The sequence below is a fragment of the Podarcis cretensis genome (assembly GCF_951804945.1).
Source record: "Podarcis cretensis genome assembly, chromosome: 6".
Classification (NCBI taxonomy): domain Eukaryota; kingdom Metazoa; phylum Chordata; class Lepidosauria; order Squamata; family Lacertidae; genus Podarcis; species Podarcis cretensis.
Window position 1 is genome coordinate 6,590,023 of NC_137175.1, and position 19,034 is coordinate 6,609,056.

Genomic DNA, 19,034 nt, shown 5'->3' on the forward strand with positions numbered 1-19,034 from the left:
TCTAACTTGGCTTCTCGCAGTGAGGGAACCGCCAGAAGGCCCTCGGAGCTGGACCTCTGTGTCCAGGTAGAACGATGGGGGTGGAGATGCTCCTTCAAATATAATGGACCGGGGCCGTTTAGGGCTTTCAAGGTCAGCACCAACACTTTGAATTGTGCTCGGAAACATACTGGGCCAATGTAGATCTTTCAAGACCGGTGTTATGTGGTCTCGGCGGCTGCTCCCAGTCACCAGTCTAGCTGCCGCATTCTGATTAGTTGTAGTTTCTGGGTCACCTTCAAAGGTAGCTCCACATAGAGTGCATTGCAGTAGTCCAAGCTGGAGATAACCAGAGCATGCACCACTCTGGCGAGGCAGTCTGCGGGCAGGTAGGGTCTCAGCCTGCGTACCAGATGGAGCTGGTAAACAGCTGCCCTGGACACAGAATTGACCTGTGCCTCCATTGACAGTTCCATGGATACGCTACAACAGGCAGGTATAACCAAACCCATGTTCAAAACGGTACATAAAGAAGGGTCTCAGATGATGATCGCAGAGTCTGAGCAGGTTCATATGAGGAGAGGCGGTCCTTGAGGTCCTGAGTCGTTTTAAGGATTTATAGGTCAAATCCAGCACTTTGAACTGGGCCTAGAAACCAATTGGCTGCCAGTGCAGTTGGGCCAGGATCTGTGTAATATGTTCAAACTGTCTTGCCAGTGAATTCTGCACCAGCTGGACTTTCCAAACAGCCTTCAGAAGCAGCCCCACATATAACACATTGCAGTAATCTAACCCAGAGGTTACCTAATCTAGACTTTTCCCTGACGGTTATGTTCTACATTTTGTTTGAGCTTTCACATGGGGTAAAAAGCCCCTTCTGGAACAATAATGGAACGTACGTGCAAGCTTAGTGCTCATTTCCATGTTATTTGCTTCTGGGGAGGGAATCCACTTGCAAATAATGTGGAAGTGAGCGCCAAACTTGCACCGTATCACACTATGGTTCCAGAAGCGCCTTCTACGTCCAAATATAATGTGAAAATCAACAGTTAGGGAAACGGCGTGAAAATGGAATAAACTGCCGTGCGGAGGTAGCCAAAGTCACGCGGACTGGTAGCCGTGGATAGTTCTTAACCTCTGTGAAGTTGTCTAATCCCTTAGTGAAGCCATTGTCACATTTTGTGTTGGTGGGTTCCATAGGTTGAAAAAATAAAAATAAATTATTGATCAATTTCCACATAACAAATAATCAAATCACATACATTATTCCCCCGCTACCAAGGACTTTCCTCAACTTCTCTCCCTGATTTCTCTTCACATATTTCCTCTGTATATTATAAAATTGTACATATCCATAGTTCCATAGTTGAATTATGAGCTGCATGAGCCCAAGGTCTCCCTGTGATAACTGTAGCAATGGCGGACAAACTTCACGCAAAGATATTTTGCCCGCCACGGCTGATGTTCTCCTGAAATGCGTATTTCGGGATGTGCTCTCGCTTCATGCCAGGCAACAGCAAGGCCCAGCAGCTGAAAGTGGTGGTGTGTGCCCTGCTTAAACCAAAGGCAACAGCCTAGAATATTTCCCAGAATCCTCTGCGACACACAAAGGGCTCTCCATGAAACTGAGGCAGGAGGTGCTGCCCGGCAACAGAAAATTCGAAATACTCTACAAAATACTTCCCAAAAACAGGAATGCATCTGACTCGTCATTTACCTTTCAGTCCAAATGTTCCGGAGATGGACGGCTGCTCTCCAGTAAATTTCTTAGGAGTTTTCTGTTTCCTTCCTAACTCAAAAAGGAGAAAACAGAAATAAAAACTTGGTCAAACACCTGCACGGTAAGCTGAGAGTGCAACACCCCTTTCTACACAGAGCAACTCAGCATTTCAGTGAAGCCCCTGTTTTTGCCTAATTTATTCTGCTGCTTCACTCCCCAGGGAATAAGCACAGGGCTGAAATCTTATTCCAGGCCACAGAAAAGAAAGCCCTGCTTGGCTTCTCCCCCCCCCCCCGGGTTTCTCACTGCCCATGGGCTTCCAAGCTTATCTCCCACAGTCATAAGGACTAGATACACACTTTTCCAAACAACAGCGGGGGCAGTCATGGAAAACAAGTCCTATGAGGAAAGAATGAAGGAATTGGGCATGTTTAACTTGGAGAACGGGGACGCAGGTGGCGCTGTGGGTTAAAGCCTCAGCGCCTAGGGCTTGCCGATCGAAAGGTCGGCGGTTCGAATCCCTGCGGCGGGGTGCGCTCCCGCTGCTCAGTCCCAGCACCTGCCAACCTAGCAGTTTGAAAGCACCTCCGGGTGCAAGTAGATAAATAGGGACCGCTTACCAGCGGGAAGGTAAACGGCGTTTCCGTGTGCGGCTCTGGCTCTGGCCAGAGCAGCGATGTCACGCTGGCCACGTGACCCGGAAGTGTCTCCGGACAGCGCTGGCCCCTGGCCTCTTAAGTGAGATGGGCGCACAACCCCAGAGTCTGTCAAGACTGGCCCGTACGGGCAGGGGTACCTTTACCTTTACCTTTTAACTTGGAGAACAGAAGACCGAGGTGAAGATTCAATAGCACTCTTCAAATGCATGGGGGGGGGGGCTGTCACACGGAAAAGTGGTGTTTTCTGCTTTCGCAGAGGGCAGAACTTCATCTACCCGACACGTTACAGGTAATAATAATAATAATAATAATAATAATATTTTTTTAAATTTATACCCCGCCCTCCTCAACCAAGACTGGGCTCAGGGCAGCTAACATCAAATATAAAAACAATTGGTTGAAATACAGCTTGAAAAACAAGATTAAAATACAACATTAAAACATTAAAATGCAGCTTCATTTCAGTAGAAACTCAAATCAAAAACTTTTTGGAGGTGAAAACGTCAAATCTTCACCAAGGCCAACTATCCAGACTGGTCCTACGTGGGCCAGAAAAAAGCCAGGGAAGTCCCCAAATAGGAGTTCCATCACAGAAGGAGAAAGGAAAAAGGAAAGAGGGGGAGGGGGAGGGGATCAAGTTGATTCCAAGCCAAAGGCCAGGCAGAACAACTCTGTCTTACAGGCCCTGCTGAAAGAAATCAGATCCCGCAGGGTCCTGGTCTCATGAGACAGAGCGTTCCAAGAGGCCGGAGCCAGTGTTGAAAAGGCCCTGGCTCTGGTTGAGGCTAATCTGACTTCCTTAGGGCCCGGGACCTCTAGAGTGTTGCTATTTATGGACCTTAAGGTCCTCCGTGGGACATACCGGCAGAGGTGGTCCCGTAGGTATGAGGTACGAGGGTCCTAGGCCGTGAAGGAGCATGCTTTTTCTCCTGCTCTGGAGGGGAGGACTCGAACCAATGGCTTCAAGTTACAAGTGGTACCTCTACTTACGGAAGCAATCCGTTCTGGGGTGGCGTTTGCACCCCGAAAAGTCCATAAGTAGAGCACCGCTCCTGCGCTTGATGCAATAGAGCGCTCCTGCGCATGCGCGAAGCGCCGAACCCGGAAGTGCACAGCCTGGGAGTCATTTTCGACTCACAGCTGTCCATAGAGGCGAAGGTCAATTCTGTGTCCAGGGCGGCTGTCTACCAGCTCCATTTGGTATGCTGGATGAGACCCTCCCTGCTCGCAGACTGTCGCACCAGAGTGGTGCATGCTCTGGTTATCTCCCGCCTGGACTACTGCAATGCGCTCCACGTGGGGCTACCTTTGGAGGTGAACCAGAAACTACAACTAATCCAGAATGCGGCAGCTAGACTGGTGACTGGGAGCAGCCGCCGAGACCACATAACACCGGTCTTGAAAGACCTACACTGGCTCCCAGTATGTTTCCAAGCACAATTCAAATGGCCTCGTCCCAGTATATCTGAAGGAGCATTTCCACCCCCATCGTTCTGCCTGGACGCTGAGGTCCAGCGCCGAGGTCCTTCTGGCGGTTCCCTCATTGCGAGAAGCAAAGCTACAGGGAACCAGGCAGAGGGCCTTCTCGGTAGTGGCACCCGCCCTGTGGAACGCCCTCCCATCAGATGTCAAAGAGATAAACAACTACCTGAAATTTAGAAGACATCTGAAGGCAGCCCTGTTTAGGGAAGTTTTCAATGTATGACATTTTAATGTATTTTTAATCTTTGTTGGAAGCCGCCCAGAGTGGCTGGGGGGAAACCCAACCAGATGGGTGGGGTACAAATAATTTGTTGTTGTTGTAACATCAGGAAGAACATTCTGACAGTAAGAGCTGTTCAGCTGTGGAACAGACTCCCTCTTCCTTGGCGCATTTTAAGCAGAGGTTGGATGGAAGCAGAGGCCATCTGCCATGGATGCTATAGTGGAGATTCCTGCAATCCAGGGAGTTGGAATAGATGACTCTTGGTTCCATTTCCAGCTCTAAGATTCTACATGATTTCACAAAATTCTACCACGAATACCGTCAGGGGTTCAGGAACAGAGGCACAGGGAAGAGAGGAGATGGAGAGTGAAGGGGAAGAATCCGAGGGGAGCGTAGGAGAAGAGGACAGTGGAACGAAGGATTCCATGAGCCTCTCCAGCGAATCGGAAGATTCACAGAAGGGGGCGCCAGTGGCCAGGGGTAGGGGGTTCCCAAGGGGAATGCCCCAGGAGCAAGGGGGCAGCAGGGACTCCCAGAGCAGTAGCTGGAAATCAGGACCAGCTTCCCCACCAGAGCAGAGTGGGGGGGAAGAGTCCCAAGGATCAGGGCCAGTGCATTCCCCACCAGGGAGAGAAGATAAGGCAGGGCTGACCACACCTCCATCGGAGAGTCAGACAACGGAGGGGAGGTCAGATCCAGCCAGTATCCAGGAAGAGGGAAGCAGTGACAGAAGTAGTGTAACGGTCAGGAGGAAGGTCACTGGGTTGGCGCGAGAGGCAAGTTCAAATGTACAGGAGCGCGGGACAGCAGAGAGTGAGGATTGGGAACCGGGTCCTAAAGCCCGCCGGAGGGAGGGGGAGGAGCTAAGTGACTCAGCGTCGGAAGAGTCCAGAAAGGGCAATGCCCCAGCGGGCAGGAGGACCCAGAGGAGGAGAGAGCAGCGTTAAAGGTGGAGCAGAGCTAGGATCTTAAACTGGTGTCAGAGGGGAGGAGACTCAGACAGTACTTCGCCGGTCTAGGCTTTAAGACGTAGAGCTGCGCGCTACGGCTTGGAAATGGAAACTAATCCTCAATAAAGACTTTTGTACATAACGACAGCCTAGCGTTGGTCCTCTGTGAGCTGGGACCTAGAGGCAGCCCTGACAGCATGGTTCAAATCTTAAACTGGGCAAGGAAAACCAGGACTTGGGGTGGACGGGAGTCGCTGTTCTAGTCTTACTGTGCTTCATCCTCTCGGGGTCTTCCTCCGGCTCTGAGGCCTGCCTGCTCGACTGATGCTTGGAGCCTTTGCCGCCCGACAGCTGAGCGCCAGGCATGGCGGCCGCCCTGGTCTGGAAGTCTTTGCTGCCCGGGCTGACGGCCGCGCATTCTCCATTCTCGGGGCGGTGCAGGGCGACGGCCTTCTCCACCTTTGCCTGTTTGGGATGGATGGTGAGCGAAGCTGAACCCTCGGCAGCTCTAGGGCAAAGCATAGAGGGCTGGTTTAAAGCGGGGTTTAAGACATCGGGGCCTCTCACGCCTGACCCCCTCCTTCCATCCCAAAATCCACAGGGTTGGGGAGCTTTCCCTCTTCTCTGCTTCAAAGACCGCAGGCCAGTACCTTTTCTTGCCCTTGCCGGAGACTTTCGGAGACCTGTTTTCCACCGGGGCAGCGGCGGCCGGCAACGGCCGGTCAAGATGGTTCCAGAGGCGGTGCTTTTCCAGCTGGGTTTTGGACGTGAAGGCGGCTTCGCAGAACGGGCACGGAAAAGTCCGTTTCTCCACGACGGCGCCCTGGAAGAAGAAGGGAGAGGGAGAAGGAAGGGCTGTGCTTAAAAACGAGGGCAACCCAAGAGTCAACTTTTGGGTCCCTTCCAACTCTACAGTTGCATGATTCTAAGTAAGCATATGACTTTTAAGACATTGCATCTACATACATTTGCATTGGAACAAAATACGTCATAGCATTCTCTCTCTGTTTTACCCGGAAAGTACAATTAATCCAGATTGCGGAAGCTAGACTGGTGACTGGGAGTGGCCACCAAGACGACATAACACTAGTCCTGAAAGACCTATGTTGGTTCCCAGTACATTTCCGAGCACAATTCGAAGTGTTGGTGCTGACTTTTAAAGCCCTAAACGGCCTCAAAGGCCCAGTATACCTGAAGGAGCATCTCCACCTTCATCGTTCTGCCCAGGCACTGAGGTCCAGTGCCAAGGGCCTTCTGGCTGTTCCCTCACTGTGAGAAGCCAAGTTACAGGGAACCAGACAGAGGGCCTTCTCGGTGGTGGCGCCTGCCCTGTGGAATGCCCTCCCACCAGATGTCAAGGAAATAAACAACTATCCGACTTTTAGAAGACATCTGAAGGCATCCCTGTTTAGGTAAGTTTTTAATGTTTGATCTTTTATCGTGTTTTTAATACTCTGTTGGGAGCCGCCCAGAGCGGCTAGGGAAACCCAGCCAGATGGATGGGGCATAATAAATAATTATTATTATTATTATTATTATTATTATTATTATTATTATTATTATATTTTTTCAGGTGTGGGGTACTTAAAAGATGGACCAATGACCTGACCTGGGATAACCTGACCTGGGATAAAGCAACTACTTACGTTCCTGTGAAAGAGGGGGAAAGAGAGATTGCCTCCTCTGAGTTTGCAAGGACATTAAAAATAAATAACAATTCAAAAGTGCACACACACACACACACACTGCTGCCTTGCCAATCAGGAGCCCCTTTCTAAATCAATTTTTTAAATGTCAGGAGAACTGCAACATATATCTAATGAATGATCAGTTCATTGGCTGCACACTGCGTCCCTACAAACCTCTCCCTATCCATCTCTGCGCCATGGTAACCCAAATTCTCTGCCAAAACATCTGAACTTCACAATCTGCCTGGAGCTATGCAAATGAAGCACATTTGTGTAGGTAGTTAACAAATTAAAAAGCAAATAAATACGCTGTGCTTATGTTGAGTAATTCATTCTCAGTAGTCCCCCAAGCTGGATTCTCTTCTTTTTATCAGGCCTTGCCCCCAAACTTTAAGGCCTTAAACATTTAAGCTTAAGGACTTGCATGTTTTTCTGTCTTTTTCCCGTAACATGAAATCTGACATTCCTAGGATACAAACCAATTTCTTCACTTGTACTGAATGATTACAGAATCCACAGTATAAATATCACTCAGCCCAACAGCCTGCAGGCCAGAGGTATGAATGGCAACTCCTGTTACTTAACTGTAATCCTAAAAATTTCCCTGCTTAGGCAAGTTTGGGCATTTCCTTCCTGCTCCTCCGGCTACGATTTCCCTTCCAAGCTCAAAGCAACTCGGAGCGTATCAATAAGCATTTGTCGAAATAACACCAATGCAAAGTAAACGGAACAGTGCAGAAGAGCGCAAACAACAGTGTCCCAGAAGAAGTTAATTCGCACTTCAAACAATTGCCCAAACTTGTCTAAGCAGGGAAGCTTTGCTCTTGCAGGGCGGGATAAAGAGAGATGCTTCAGGTCTCCTTTGGAAGAGGGGTTTGCAGCTACTATGATGTTGCACCTGAACAAGTCCTTCTCCGGGATCTGAGAAAGTTAAGCTGCAGGGCAGGATGCCTCTGAATAATGCAGGAATCGCAAGGGGGGAGAGAACTACTGCCCTCAGGTCCCTGGTTGTGGGCTTCCTATAAGCAGCTGGTTGGCCACTGTGGGAACAGGATCTCTAGCTCTTTTCCTCTGTGTGTGTACAAGCAACTCCCAACTTGCAAAGGATCTGCATGCGTGCTCCTGCAGACATGCAAGCCATTTTAAGCACTGAAAGGAGGAACGGGTGCAACGGGGGAACCCACGATCACACACATCCCGGTGATGCGTGCGGTTGCCGGGAACGAAGCCCTGCACCGGCTGGGAGATGCCTGTATTTAATAATAATAATAATAATAATAATAATAATAATAATAATAATAATAAATTATTTATACCCTGCCCATCTGTCTGTAAACGTACTGGGAGCCAATGTAGGTCTTTCAAGACCAGTGTTATGTGGTCTCTGCGTCCGCTCCCAGTCACCAGTCTAGCTGCCGCATTCTGGATTAGTTGTAGTTTCCGGGTCACCTTCAAAGGTAGCCCCACACAGAGCGCACGTAGTCATGAATGGATGGCAACTGGAGCAAGGCCTTTCCAAGCGTTTTTTGTTTGGGAAGCAGGGCAGAATTTATAAGGGAAGAAGATGCACATCAAAGTATCCTACATGCAGGCGAATTACGAGGCAGAGCACCTCTTCTGCAAGCAGAACATCCCTAATTTACTCTTCAAGGCATCTCCAGGGAGGGCTGTCCTCTGCCTGAAACCCTGGCAAGCTGCTGTCAATCTGGGTAGACAATACTGAACTAGATGGACCGGTTTTCTAGCACAGTGTAAGGCAGCAGAATCTAAATACCTCTGTGGCTTCAAATGGAACTAGAAGCCGAACAGCAAATGACTGGTTAGTTAGTTCAGAACCCGCCTTGCGGCAGCAACATCAGAAACCACAGCGGGTAGGATTCGTAATTTGGTCTTAATGCAACTTCTGTGTTAAAACAATAGTGACCAAATGGCAGTGCTAGCACAACCAAGGCTTGTGGGTTGGTGTACAGAGATGGGGAAATATTTCTGTTTTGGTTTCTCTTGAGTTTCTCTCTTTCCTAATCTTAAATTCAGTCCTCCAATTTTCCACATCAGTTTGTGTGGTTTTTTTCCTTTAAAGTCCTCATTACTTCCTCAGAGTTTTAGTGCAAATTTCTCCTTTTTGCAAAGCGATCTTCCCTGACATTGCACCTTTTTTTTTGAAAACTAAAATGCCTTCCTGTGCACACCGGGGCAAAATTAGGAGAAGTGCAGATTTCAAAGGCTGGCTGCCTTTTGGTTCGCGCATTGATAAGGAAGGTGCAAATTTGGTATGTTTGCCTTTTAAATGCTAATCGAATCGAACTTCTTCTCCCACTTCCCTAAGTGTCTGTATGCATATAAATCAGGGGTCAACAAACTTTCTCAGCAGGGAGCCGGTCCTCTGTCCCTCAGGCCTTGCAGGGGGCTGGACTATATTTTGGAAAAAAACAATGAACGAATTCCTATGCCCCACAAATAACCCAGAGATGTATTTTAAATAAAATCACACATTCTACTCATGTAAAAACACACTGATTCGGACCATCCGCGGGCCGGATTTAGAAGGTGACTGGGCCAGATCCGGCCCCTGAGCCTTAGTTTGCCTACCCATAATATAAATTAAGACAGCCAAGCTCTGGCAGGGTCAAAGCAGTGTTAAGAGGGGCCACATTTGGCACGGACAATAACACAAGCTGTAAATATGGGTTACCAAAACGGAACACACACCTCCATCCTCCTTACCCCTTGACAGCGCTGGTAGTGGTACTTCAGGCCATAGATGCTGGGGAATTCGAGCCAACAGCCCGAGTTGGGGCATTTCACCCTGGAGTGGGCCTTGAACTCTTCTTTCCACTGGTTCATCAAAGGCAGCTGTGATATAGGAAACATCCGTGGAGCAGTGGGGAGGGGAAAAGACCCACTTAATGCAAGAAGAATGAAAGCAAAATTTCTGAACGCGCAAACCCCAGTATCTCACATCAAATCAAAGGCTTCCCAAAGAAAAGACCTGGGACAAATATAGGCCCCCTCCTGCGCTCCAATGCACCAAGCTTGTCCTATCCTGTCTCTACTTCCTTTTCCCCAGTCCCCAAGAAAAGAAATGAAATACGATTAAAATCTTACCGGAATATCCTTCAGGGCCTGGCTGTCTGCCTTCGGCCTCCCTTTCCTTTTGCCTTCCGTTTTATCGTTAGTTGCATTTCCTGCAAACAGAACGGGGAAGAATGACATGGTGGATTGAATTAATACATCCGTCCATCTTACATTTTGTTGGACGTCCACTGATTTAAAATGCTTTCTACTGCATGACAAAGAAGACTTGGGGCTGACCACACTTTTTCTTTGGCGATAACTCGCAGCTGAGTAAGACTGTCTTCCATGAACACAGTTTTAACAGGGAGCCAGTAGTAACTGTGGAGGCCAATTCTGGATCCACACGTCCTTCCACAGTGAGGATATAGGTTTCCGTGCGAGAGTTAATCATGTTGAGGGTTTGCCAAGCATGCTTTCTTCTTAGCACGTTTCTCCCTTTTGTCCTGAGTTCGAGCGTCTTCAAAGTCCATGACACCTTTGGTAAAGGCTATTCTCCAATTGGAGCGCTCACAGGCCAGTGTTTCTCAATTGGCAGTGTTTATACTGCATTTTTAAAAGATTTGCCTTGAGAGAGTCTTTAAACTTCTTTTGTTGACCACCAATATTACGCTTTCTATTTCTGAGTTCGAAATAGAGTAGTTGCTTTGGAAGACGATCATCAGGCATCCGCACATGACCAGTCCAACAAAGTTGATGTTGAAGAATCGTTGCTTCGACACTGGTGATCTTTGCTTCTTCCAGTACACTGGCATTAGTTCGCCTGTCTTCCCAAGTGTTGTGTAAAATTTTTTGGAGACACCATTGATGGAATCTTGCGAGGAGTTGGAGATGGCATTTGTAAGTGGTCCATGTTTCACAAGCATACAGTAAGGCTGGTAGTACAATAGCTTTGTAAACAAGCATTTTGGTTTCCCTGCGAATGTCCCAGTCCTCAAACACTCTGCACACTATATGCAGAGTGTTCTAGCTAACAATAATAATAATAATAATAATAATAATAATAATAATAATTTTTTATTTATACCCCGCCCTCCCCAGCCAAGGCCGGGCTCAGAGTGGCTTACAAACAATAATAAAAACAAGAAGAATGATTACAACTTAAAAACAAAAATAAAATACAACATTAAAATAATGGAACATTAAAATATTAAAATGTAGCCTCATCGCAGGAGGAGAAGGAAAAGAAAGGAAAAAAAAGAGAGAGAGAGAGGGAGGGAGGGAGTCAAACTGGCTCCAAGCCAAAGGCCAGGCAGAACAACTTTGTCTTACAGGCCCTGCGGAAAGAAATCAGATCCTGCAGGGCCCTGGTCTCATGAGGCAGAGCGTTCCACCAGGCCAGAGCCAGAGTTGAAAAGGCCCTGGCTCTGGTTGAAGCTAATCTAATTTCCTTAGGGCCCGGGCCCGGGAACAGGGAACCCGATCTGCACTGAATTCTTGTCACTTGCGTTGTCTTTGGGCCCTTTCCTTGTAAACTCGAAAACAAAAAAGACCTACCAGACCTATAATGTTGGTCGGATGTGCTTTTACACAAGCGGAAAGCACAACCCTGCCTAGGCTTTTTGTTGTTCCCACGTGCAATGTTGCTAATGCTGCACAAAAAGGTTGAGTGGCTGAGATCCCTGTGTGGCCAGGGTTGAACTAGATGACCCTTGGATGCCCCTTCTGTGATTCTATGAGTACGTTTTGAACGGAAGGCAACATCCTAACCAATTTAGATTGTGTTGAAATTGACGAAAGAGAGGACGTTAAATTACAATCTATTATATTAAATTTATTAAATGAAAATAAGGTTGGAAGTATTTGCTGAAATAACGATTTGAATTAGAATACAAAATTGGGAGGTGAGAGGAGGTCAAGGAAACAGGTAAAGGAAGAAAGTTATGTAAAGGTTTAATCAGTTCTTTTTATTTTTTAAGGGAATGTATGTTTCATTTTTTATTTTTTATTGTCTTTTCTGTTGTTGTATTTTTCTTTTTGTATTTTGTATTGTTCTTTTTTCTTTTTGTAACTCTTAAACTCTGAATAAATATTATTAAAAAAAACAAAACAAAACCAATTTAGATTGTGGAAGTTCAGGCGGTTCGTTGAATAAGGGCAATGGCAACTTGCGCAGGAACCGCCTCCGACATCAGAAGCCAACTGTGTTCTCAACTCGTCAAAGCTCAAAAAACTTGAGAACGGCCGTTTCCAATCTGAGTTGCTGTTCCAAAGTACTGGGTTTCGTTTCGCTGCGGTACAACATTTTCTGGCAGGCAATGAAATACAGTGGTACCTTTGGTTGCAAACGGGATCCGTTCTGGAGGCCCGTTTGCGACCTGAACAGAACGCAACCCGCGTCTGCGCATGCACAGATCGTGATTCGCAGCTTCTGCGCATGTCATTTTGCGTGTCTGCGCATGCGCGAGCGGCAAAAAGCGGAAGTAACCCGTTCTGTTACTTCCGGGTTGCCACAGGACGCAACCTGAAAATGCCCAACCTGAAGCAAACATAACATGAGGTATGACTGTACATTTTATTCAACCTAAGTGTTAATTTATCAAGTTCCCTGACCTGTATGTGCTTCCTAACTACAGGGGTACCTCGGGTTAAAAACTTAATTCGTTCCGGAGGTCTGTTCTTAACCTGAAACTGTTCTTAACCTGAAGCACCACTTTAGCTAACGGGGCCTCCCGCTGCCACTGGAGCACGATTTCTGTTCTCATCCTGAAGCAAAGTTCTTGACCTGAGGTACTATTTCTGGGTTAGCAGAGTCTGTAACCTGAAGCGTCTGTAACCTGAAGCGTCTGTAACCCGAGGTACCACTGTATTTATTTCCTTGCACTGCCGTGAGACAGGTAGCCAGGCAAACACCTTCCATATTTCAGACTCCCATCACCCCAGACCATTGGTAACACCAAGAGTTGTAGCCCAACAACATATAGAGGGCCCAGTTTTGGTTCCCTTACCAATGACGCTTCTCTTAATTCAAACGAAGCCCTTTCTATTGCAGCTGGAAAAGGTGATATGCTTAACTCACCAAGCCTCGACTGCTCGTACGCCGGGTTTATCTTCATCTCTGCCTTGCTGCTGTCTTTGTCTGCGCTGGACTTGCTAGATCCAGCCACCTTCTTTCCACCTCTGTAGGAATATGAATCCGCCATGGCTAAAATCAAAGGAGAAAGGACACGATCAAACAGGCCGATTGCGCGACATGAGTTTGATAGAAGGAAGACTTGGCTTGCACCTTTCACCTGCTATATAAAAAAGCAGCCTGATCCTGCCTCTTCAAGAGTAGGAAGCCAATTCCTGTGTAATAATAATAATAATAATAATAATAATAATAATATACCCCACCCATCTGGCTGTGTTTCCCCAGCCACTCTGGGCGGCTCCCAACAGAATATTAAAAACACAGTAAAACATCAAACAGGGCTGCCTTCAGATGTTTTCCAAAAGTCAGATAGTTGTTTATTTCCTTGACATCTGGTGGGAGAGCGTTCCACAGGGCGGGCGCCACCACCGGGAAGGCCCTCTACTTGGTTCCCTGTAACTTCTCTTCTCGCAGTGAAGGAACCACCAGAAGGCCCTTGGAGCTGGACCTCAGTGTCTGGGCTGAACGACGGGGGTGGAGACGCTCCTTCAGATAGACTGGACTGAGGCCATTTAGGGCTTTAATGGTCAGCACCAACACTTTGAATTCTGCCCTGAAATGTACTGGGAACCAATGTAGGCCTTTCAGGACCGGTGTTATATGGTCTCGGCGGCCGCTCCCAGTCACCAGACTAGCTGCCATGTTCCAGTTGTTTCCAAATGTACATGATTAGCACAGGCTTAGAGAACCTGCAGGCCTCCAGATGTCACTGGACTCCAACTCCCATCAACCTTAGCCAGCAGTCAAGGATGCTGGGAGCTGAAGTCCAGCAAAGGTCTGGAGGGCCACAGATTCCCCGGCCCAGGAATAGCAGCAATTCTACAGCCGTTAAGGTTGAAGCTCCCCCATTCAGGGAGACGCGCTCAGCCCAAGTGCAAATACAGAAAAAGTGAATAATCATGATTTCTCTGTTAGGCGTTGCAGAGACCCTCCATGCAGAGGGTTCTTCTCTTTTGCTTCTTTTCTCATTTTCATGATGAGAAAGGGGAGAGGGAGCAGGTTTTAATGAGGAGATCTGAGCGATAAATTTCCAATTTTCCTTATTAATGGGGAAACTGTGCTAAACAGGGAAACGTGAGCCTTATCTAAATTCTCGGTATGAATCATTTAAGTGGTCTTTTCCTATAAAACGATGAGCATTAAGCCAGTTTCCTATTGGAAGCCTTCTCCTCCCCCCCCTCCCTAATTCAAGACACAAGAGCAGCTTTAACTGAGGGTGCTTATATCAATGCATCAGCTTCAAACCAGATGCACACCATAAATTTAAAGCACTAGAGCTGTGGGTGAAACCAAAGAGCCTAGGATTTGCCGATCAGAAGGTTGGCGGTTCAAATCCCCGCGACGGGGTGAGCTCCCGTTGCTCGGTCCCAGCTCCTGCCCACCTAGCAGTTCGAAAGCACCTCAAAGTGCAAGTAGATAAATAGGTACCACACCGGCGGGAAAGGTAAACAGTGTTTCCATGCACTGCTCTGGTTCGCCAGAAGCGGCTTCGTCATGCTGGCCACATGACCCGGAAGCTGTACGCCGGCTCCCTTGGCCAATAAAGCGAGATGAGCGCCACAACCCCAGAGTTGGCCATGACTGGACCTAATGGTCAGGGGCCCCTTTACCACTTTGAACAGTCATGGCTTCACCCAAAGAATTCTGAGAGCTGTAGCTTTGGTTAAAGGTGCTGAGAGTTGCTAGCAGGCCCCATCCTACTCAGAGCTAAAATTCCCAGAGTTCTCCATGAAGAGCGACTGAGAATTGTAGCTCTGTGAAAGGAACGGGGGGGGGGGGGTGTTCACAAGCAACTCTTAGGGTGCTTAAACTACAGCTCCCAGAATTCTTTGGGGGAAGCCATGACTGCTTAAAGTGGAATCACAGTGCTTTAAAAGAATGCTGTGAATGTGGTCGTTCGGCGGCTGGTGGTGGATGCATGGAATTAAGCACTCCTGCACCACCTGTTTCCGGTCCCGGGTAATAACTAGATTTTCTGCAAAATGCCAATTGCGCCCAGGCCCATAGAAGGCCTTCGGGGTAGTTTCTGCCGTGCCTGAGAATGGAAGAAAGTCGTTTTGCGGAACCAAACCCCGGCCCAAGCGAGCACCGCTGGGAGCTGACACAGAGAATTCCTTGCTTTCTGTGGGGGAGCGTTTGTAGAACAACCAGATTATCAGGCAAATCAGGCTAGGAAGCAAAGCTTTAGCTTAATCACTCCTTCAGGACAGAAGTCTTTGTTATATTTCGGCTTTGACCAACCCAATTCTTCCCTTCCCCCCCTTAAAAAAAAAAGTTAATCTGCCATGTGGCCATTTGCAGCAACCTAGCCATTAATTAATAATGTCATAGGCTCTGCCTGGCTCTTTGCCTGGGACCTCATTAGGCTTAATACCTGGGAAACCGACCTGGAGCAAAAAACGTGGAACAGGAGGATAGAAGGAATTCTGAAAGGCCTCTTAACTCTGCAAGTTTTTTTTGCTATTTCTCTGGGACGATTAAAGCCCATGGGTTAGTAAAAAAAGGTAAAGGTAAAGGATCCCTGGATGGTTAAGTCCAGTCAAAGGTGACTATAGGGTTCCGGCGCTCATCTCGCTTTCAGGCCGAGGGAGCCGGCGTTTGCCCACAGACAGCTTTCCGGGTCGTGTGGCCAGCATGACTAAACCGCTGCTGGTGCAACGGGACACCGTGACGGAAATCAGAGCACATGGAAATGCCGTTTACCTTCCCGCCGCAGCGATACCTATCTATCTATTTGCACTGGAGTACCTTTGAACTGCCAGGTTGGCAGGAGCTGGGACAGAGCAATGGGAGCTCACCACGTCGTGGGGATTCGAACTGCTGACCTTCTGGCTGGCAAGCCCAAGAGGCTCAGTGGTTTAGACCACAGCGCCAACCACATGGCTTAGTATTTAACACTGGGGTGGAAGCCAGGGGAGAAGTTGGATATTGGATTTGCGGAACTGAGAATCACCATCTTCTTATGTGCCAAAACAGAAGAGACGTGGACAGGATCAAGCACAATGCAGAGGTTATCGGTCTCCTGGAGAGGAGCTTGTCCAGAATCTGCGATCCAGCCTCTTTTGGATGGGGGTGGCGCTCTCTTTGAAGAGTCAAGTAAAGGATATAGACCAGGGTTTCCCAAACGTGGGTCTCCATCTGTTTTTTTCAGACTACAATTCCCATCATGCCTGACCACTGGTCTTGCCAACTAGGGATTATTGGAGTTGTAGTCCAGAAAACAGCTGGAGACCCGAGTTTGGAAAACACCAATGTAGACAGACAAAACTTTTTCTCCCTCTTACAACGCCAGAACTCATGGACAAGCAGCAAAGTTGAATGCTAGAGGAATCAAGAGTGCAAAAAATAAAGGTCTTCTTTATGCAGCTCATGCGAGGAAGTGATGGCAACCAAACTGGAAGGCTATCGTTGATTCGGAGCAAATGTCAATCTGCGGGGAACCCAATTGCCGTTCACTCCGATACAGCAGTAAAATGTGGGTTTTCCTGGGGAAAGCGTCAGGACAAAACACACACACAACCACTTGGACCTGGGCCTAGAAACTTGTCACAAAAGACTGTCTGGATGAGTCCTTCGTTAGGCTTATTGATTTCAATGGGTTTACTTGTGAGTCTAATTTTTATTAATTGATTGAATTTATATACTGCCCTAACCCGGGGGGTCTCAGGGCTGTTCACAGAATAAAATCAAGATATAAAACCACAAAATAACTAATAAAAATAAAAACAACAGCCCAATAGCAACACCCCCCCCCAAAAAAATCACATTTTAAAAGAGCATAGGATATAAATCAGATCACCAAAAGGCCTGGTTAAAAAGGAATGTTTTTGCCTGGTGCCACTGCAGAGAGTAAAACTCAGGTGACTACCACTCATTGCAAATCAAGAAGCAATGGCCTGGTTCTGCCTGAAACAGAAGTTTCTTTCTGGGTCGAACCGTTCAGAGACTCATAAACTGGATTTAAAACATCAAAATATAAACTTATGCCAGCGAGGAAAGAACTATCTCCCTGACATGCTAGTCATCTATAAAGAGAGAATAAAAATTCTGAGAGCGCCCACTTTCCATCTAGTGAGGTCCAGCCCAGACACAAGTTTGGGAACTGAGGGCTCATCCAATTTGCCTCTGTCCTTGGAAAACCAACACCGTAACGCTGAATCGGACCAAATGCCAACTGGGTTTTCCCGGGGAAAGCGGTGGGAGGCAAATGGAAAACCGCCTGGAGCTGTGCTTTTAGGCATGGGGAAAGCAGAAGGACGGACAGCGCCGACATACGTGCCGGGTTCCGCCCAATGCTGGGGAGACCCGCAACACACACGTGTGATGTCACACAGTGGGGGGAGGCCCAACGGGGCCTGCCGCTGCTGTGGGTAAGGCTATGCAAGGCCCATCACAGCGGCAGGTAGACCCGGCGGGGCACGTCGTGGCCACAAAATACTGAGGGACCACAGCACCCTCCCTGAAAATGGGGGGGGGCTCGTCCCCCATTCAGCGCCCCTGAATCCCTAAGCCTATACTAATAACCAATTGGACTGTTTCCTCATTTCTTAGGATGTGGGTGGCGCTGTGGGTTAAACCACAGAGCCTAGGCCTTGCCGATCAGAAGGTCAGTGGTTCGAATCCCCACAATGGGGTGAGCTCCCCTTGCTCGGTCCCTGCTCCTGCCAACCTAGCAGTTCGAAAGCACATCAAGTGCAAGTAAATAAATTGGTACCGCTCCGGCGGGAAGGTAAATGGCGTTTCCGTGCGCTGCTCTGGTTCGCCAGAAGCGGCTTAGTCATGCTGGCCACATGACCCGGAAGCTGTACGCCGGCTCCCTTGGCCAATAAAGCGAGATGAGCGCAGCAACCCCAGAGTCGGCCACGACTGGACCTAATGGCCAGGGGTCCCTTTACCTTCCTCATTTCTTAAATGCAGAAAGTGTTTGGCTGCTCCAGGTTTGGATCTGGTGTTATTATTATTTTTTAATCACATTCCGTTGATGTTGCTTTACCCCTAGTTACCAATCTGTCTTGCTGTGGCGTAGTAAAGATACTGATTCGATCTACTTTGCCATAGATCTGCTTAGTGTTCTGGTCCCATTTCCTCAATCTTTATTAACAGAAATAAATGGTTTGGTTGGTTCGCTCCAGTGGTAAGCAGCAACAACTATCATAAATTGCACTGTCTGTAAAATAACTCATGCACTCTTACTTGGAAGTAATCTCCCTTTAGTTTAGCTGCACTTGCTTCCGAGTAAACATGCAAAGCAATACCTGGAATGTATTTCTATGACTGTCTTGGGGAGTCTGTTCTTCCTAATTCAGTTCATTAATACGTTCAGCTAATTCTGTGTAATTTGGAACAAGAAACATTTTGTGGGATCTGCTTTTAATAAATATTTTATTTTTAAGCTTCGATTGTTGTGGGTGTTCCCCCCCCCTCACACACACAAACATTCATGTATTTCAAATGTTTCTAGTAAAATATTGTGCAACTTTTCCAGTATGTCTGTGTTTTTAAAGTCAAGTACGTCAATAAACGCCAGTGCTTTGCACCAAAGCGCAGGCCAGCTCTGTTTTAAAGTTTGTTGTCAGAAGTGCACATATTGTAAAAACAAAACAAAACACTGCACTGTTTTGCTCCCTTTTTCTTTCTCTCTTCTCCACTTTATTTCTTTTAACTGAAATTCTCTAAATAAAATATTAACAATCATTTTTAAAAGTGCACATATGTTCGCTAATGTTAATTTTTTAAAAGAGGATATTTGAAACTTCACGGAGGCCTTGCACTCAGGTGACATCCCACACTGACAGCCTGCATACTTTTCATTAAGTTAAGTGTCCTAAAAGACCTACACTGGCTCCCAGTACGCTTCTGAGAACAATTCAAAGTGTTGGTGCTGACCTTTAAAGCCCTAAATGGCCTCGGTCCAGTATACCTGAAGGAGCATCTCCACCCCCATCGTTCAGCCCGGACACTGAGGTCCAGCTCTGAGGGAATGCCCTCCTGACAAATCTCAAACAGATAAAAAACTACTTTTTGAAGACATGTGAAGGCAGCCCTGTATAGGGAAGTTTTTAATGTTGGATGTTACAGTGGTACCTTGGTTCTCAAATGCCTTGCTACTCAAGCAACTTGGAACCCAA

At 47.5% G+C, this 19,034-nt stretch overlaps 1 protein-coding gene and 1 long non-coding RNA gene across 7 annotated transcripts in view; one reads left to right on the top strand and one right to left on the bottom strand.

Annotated features, from left to right (window-relative positions):
• LOC307218037 overlaps positions 1–19,034 on the top strand; it is a 157,060-nt gene that overhangs the window by 75,188 nt on the left and 62,838 nt on the right. The gene's annotated exons all lie outside the window — the stretch shown is intronic.
• ZNF512B (zinc finger protein 512B) overlaps positions 1–19,034 on the bottom strand; it is a 58,481-nt gene that overhangs the window by 33,139 nt on the left and 6,308 nt on the right. For 3 of the 6 annotated variants that reach the window (XM_079979189.1, XM_079979187.1, XM_079979188.1), the window contains exons 2-7: positions 12,793–12,918; positions 9,807–9,886; positions 9,411–9,554; positions 5,664–5,836; positions 5,283–5,521; positions 1,697–1,774 (exon numbers count right to left, since the gene is read on the bottom strand). In XM_079979189.1, the coding sequence (XP_079835315.1) occupies positions 1,697–1,774; positions 5,283–5,521; positions 5,664–5,836; positions 9,411–9,554; positions 9,807–9,886; positions 12,793–12,916 (838 nt within the window). In that variant the 5' untranslated portion in view covers positions 12,917–12,918. The remainder of the gene's footprint in view (positions 1–1,696; positions 1,775–5,282; positions 5,522–5,663; positions 5,837–9,410; positions 9,555–9,806; positions 9,887–12,792; positions 12,919–19,034) is intronic. The other 3 variants (XM_079979192.1, XM_079979191.1, XM_079979190.1) reach the window with 3 other exon arrangements.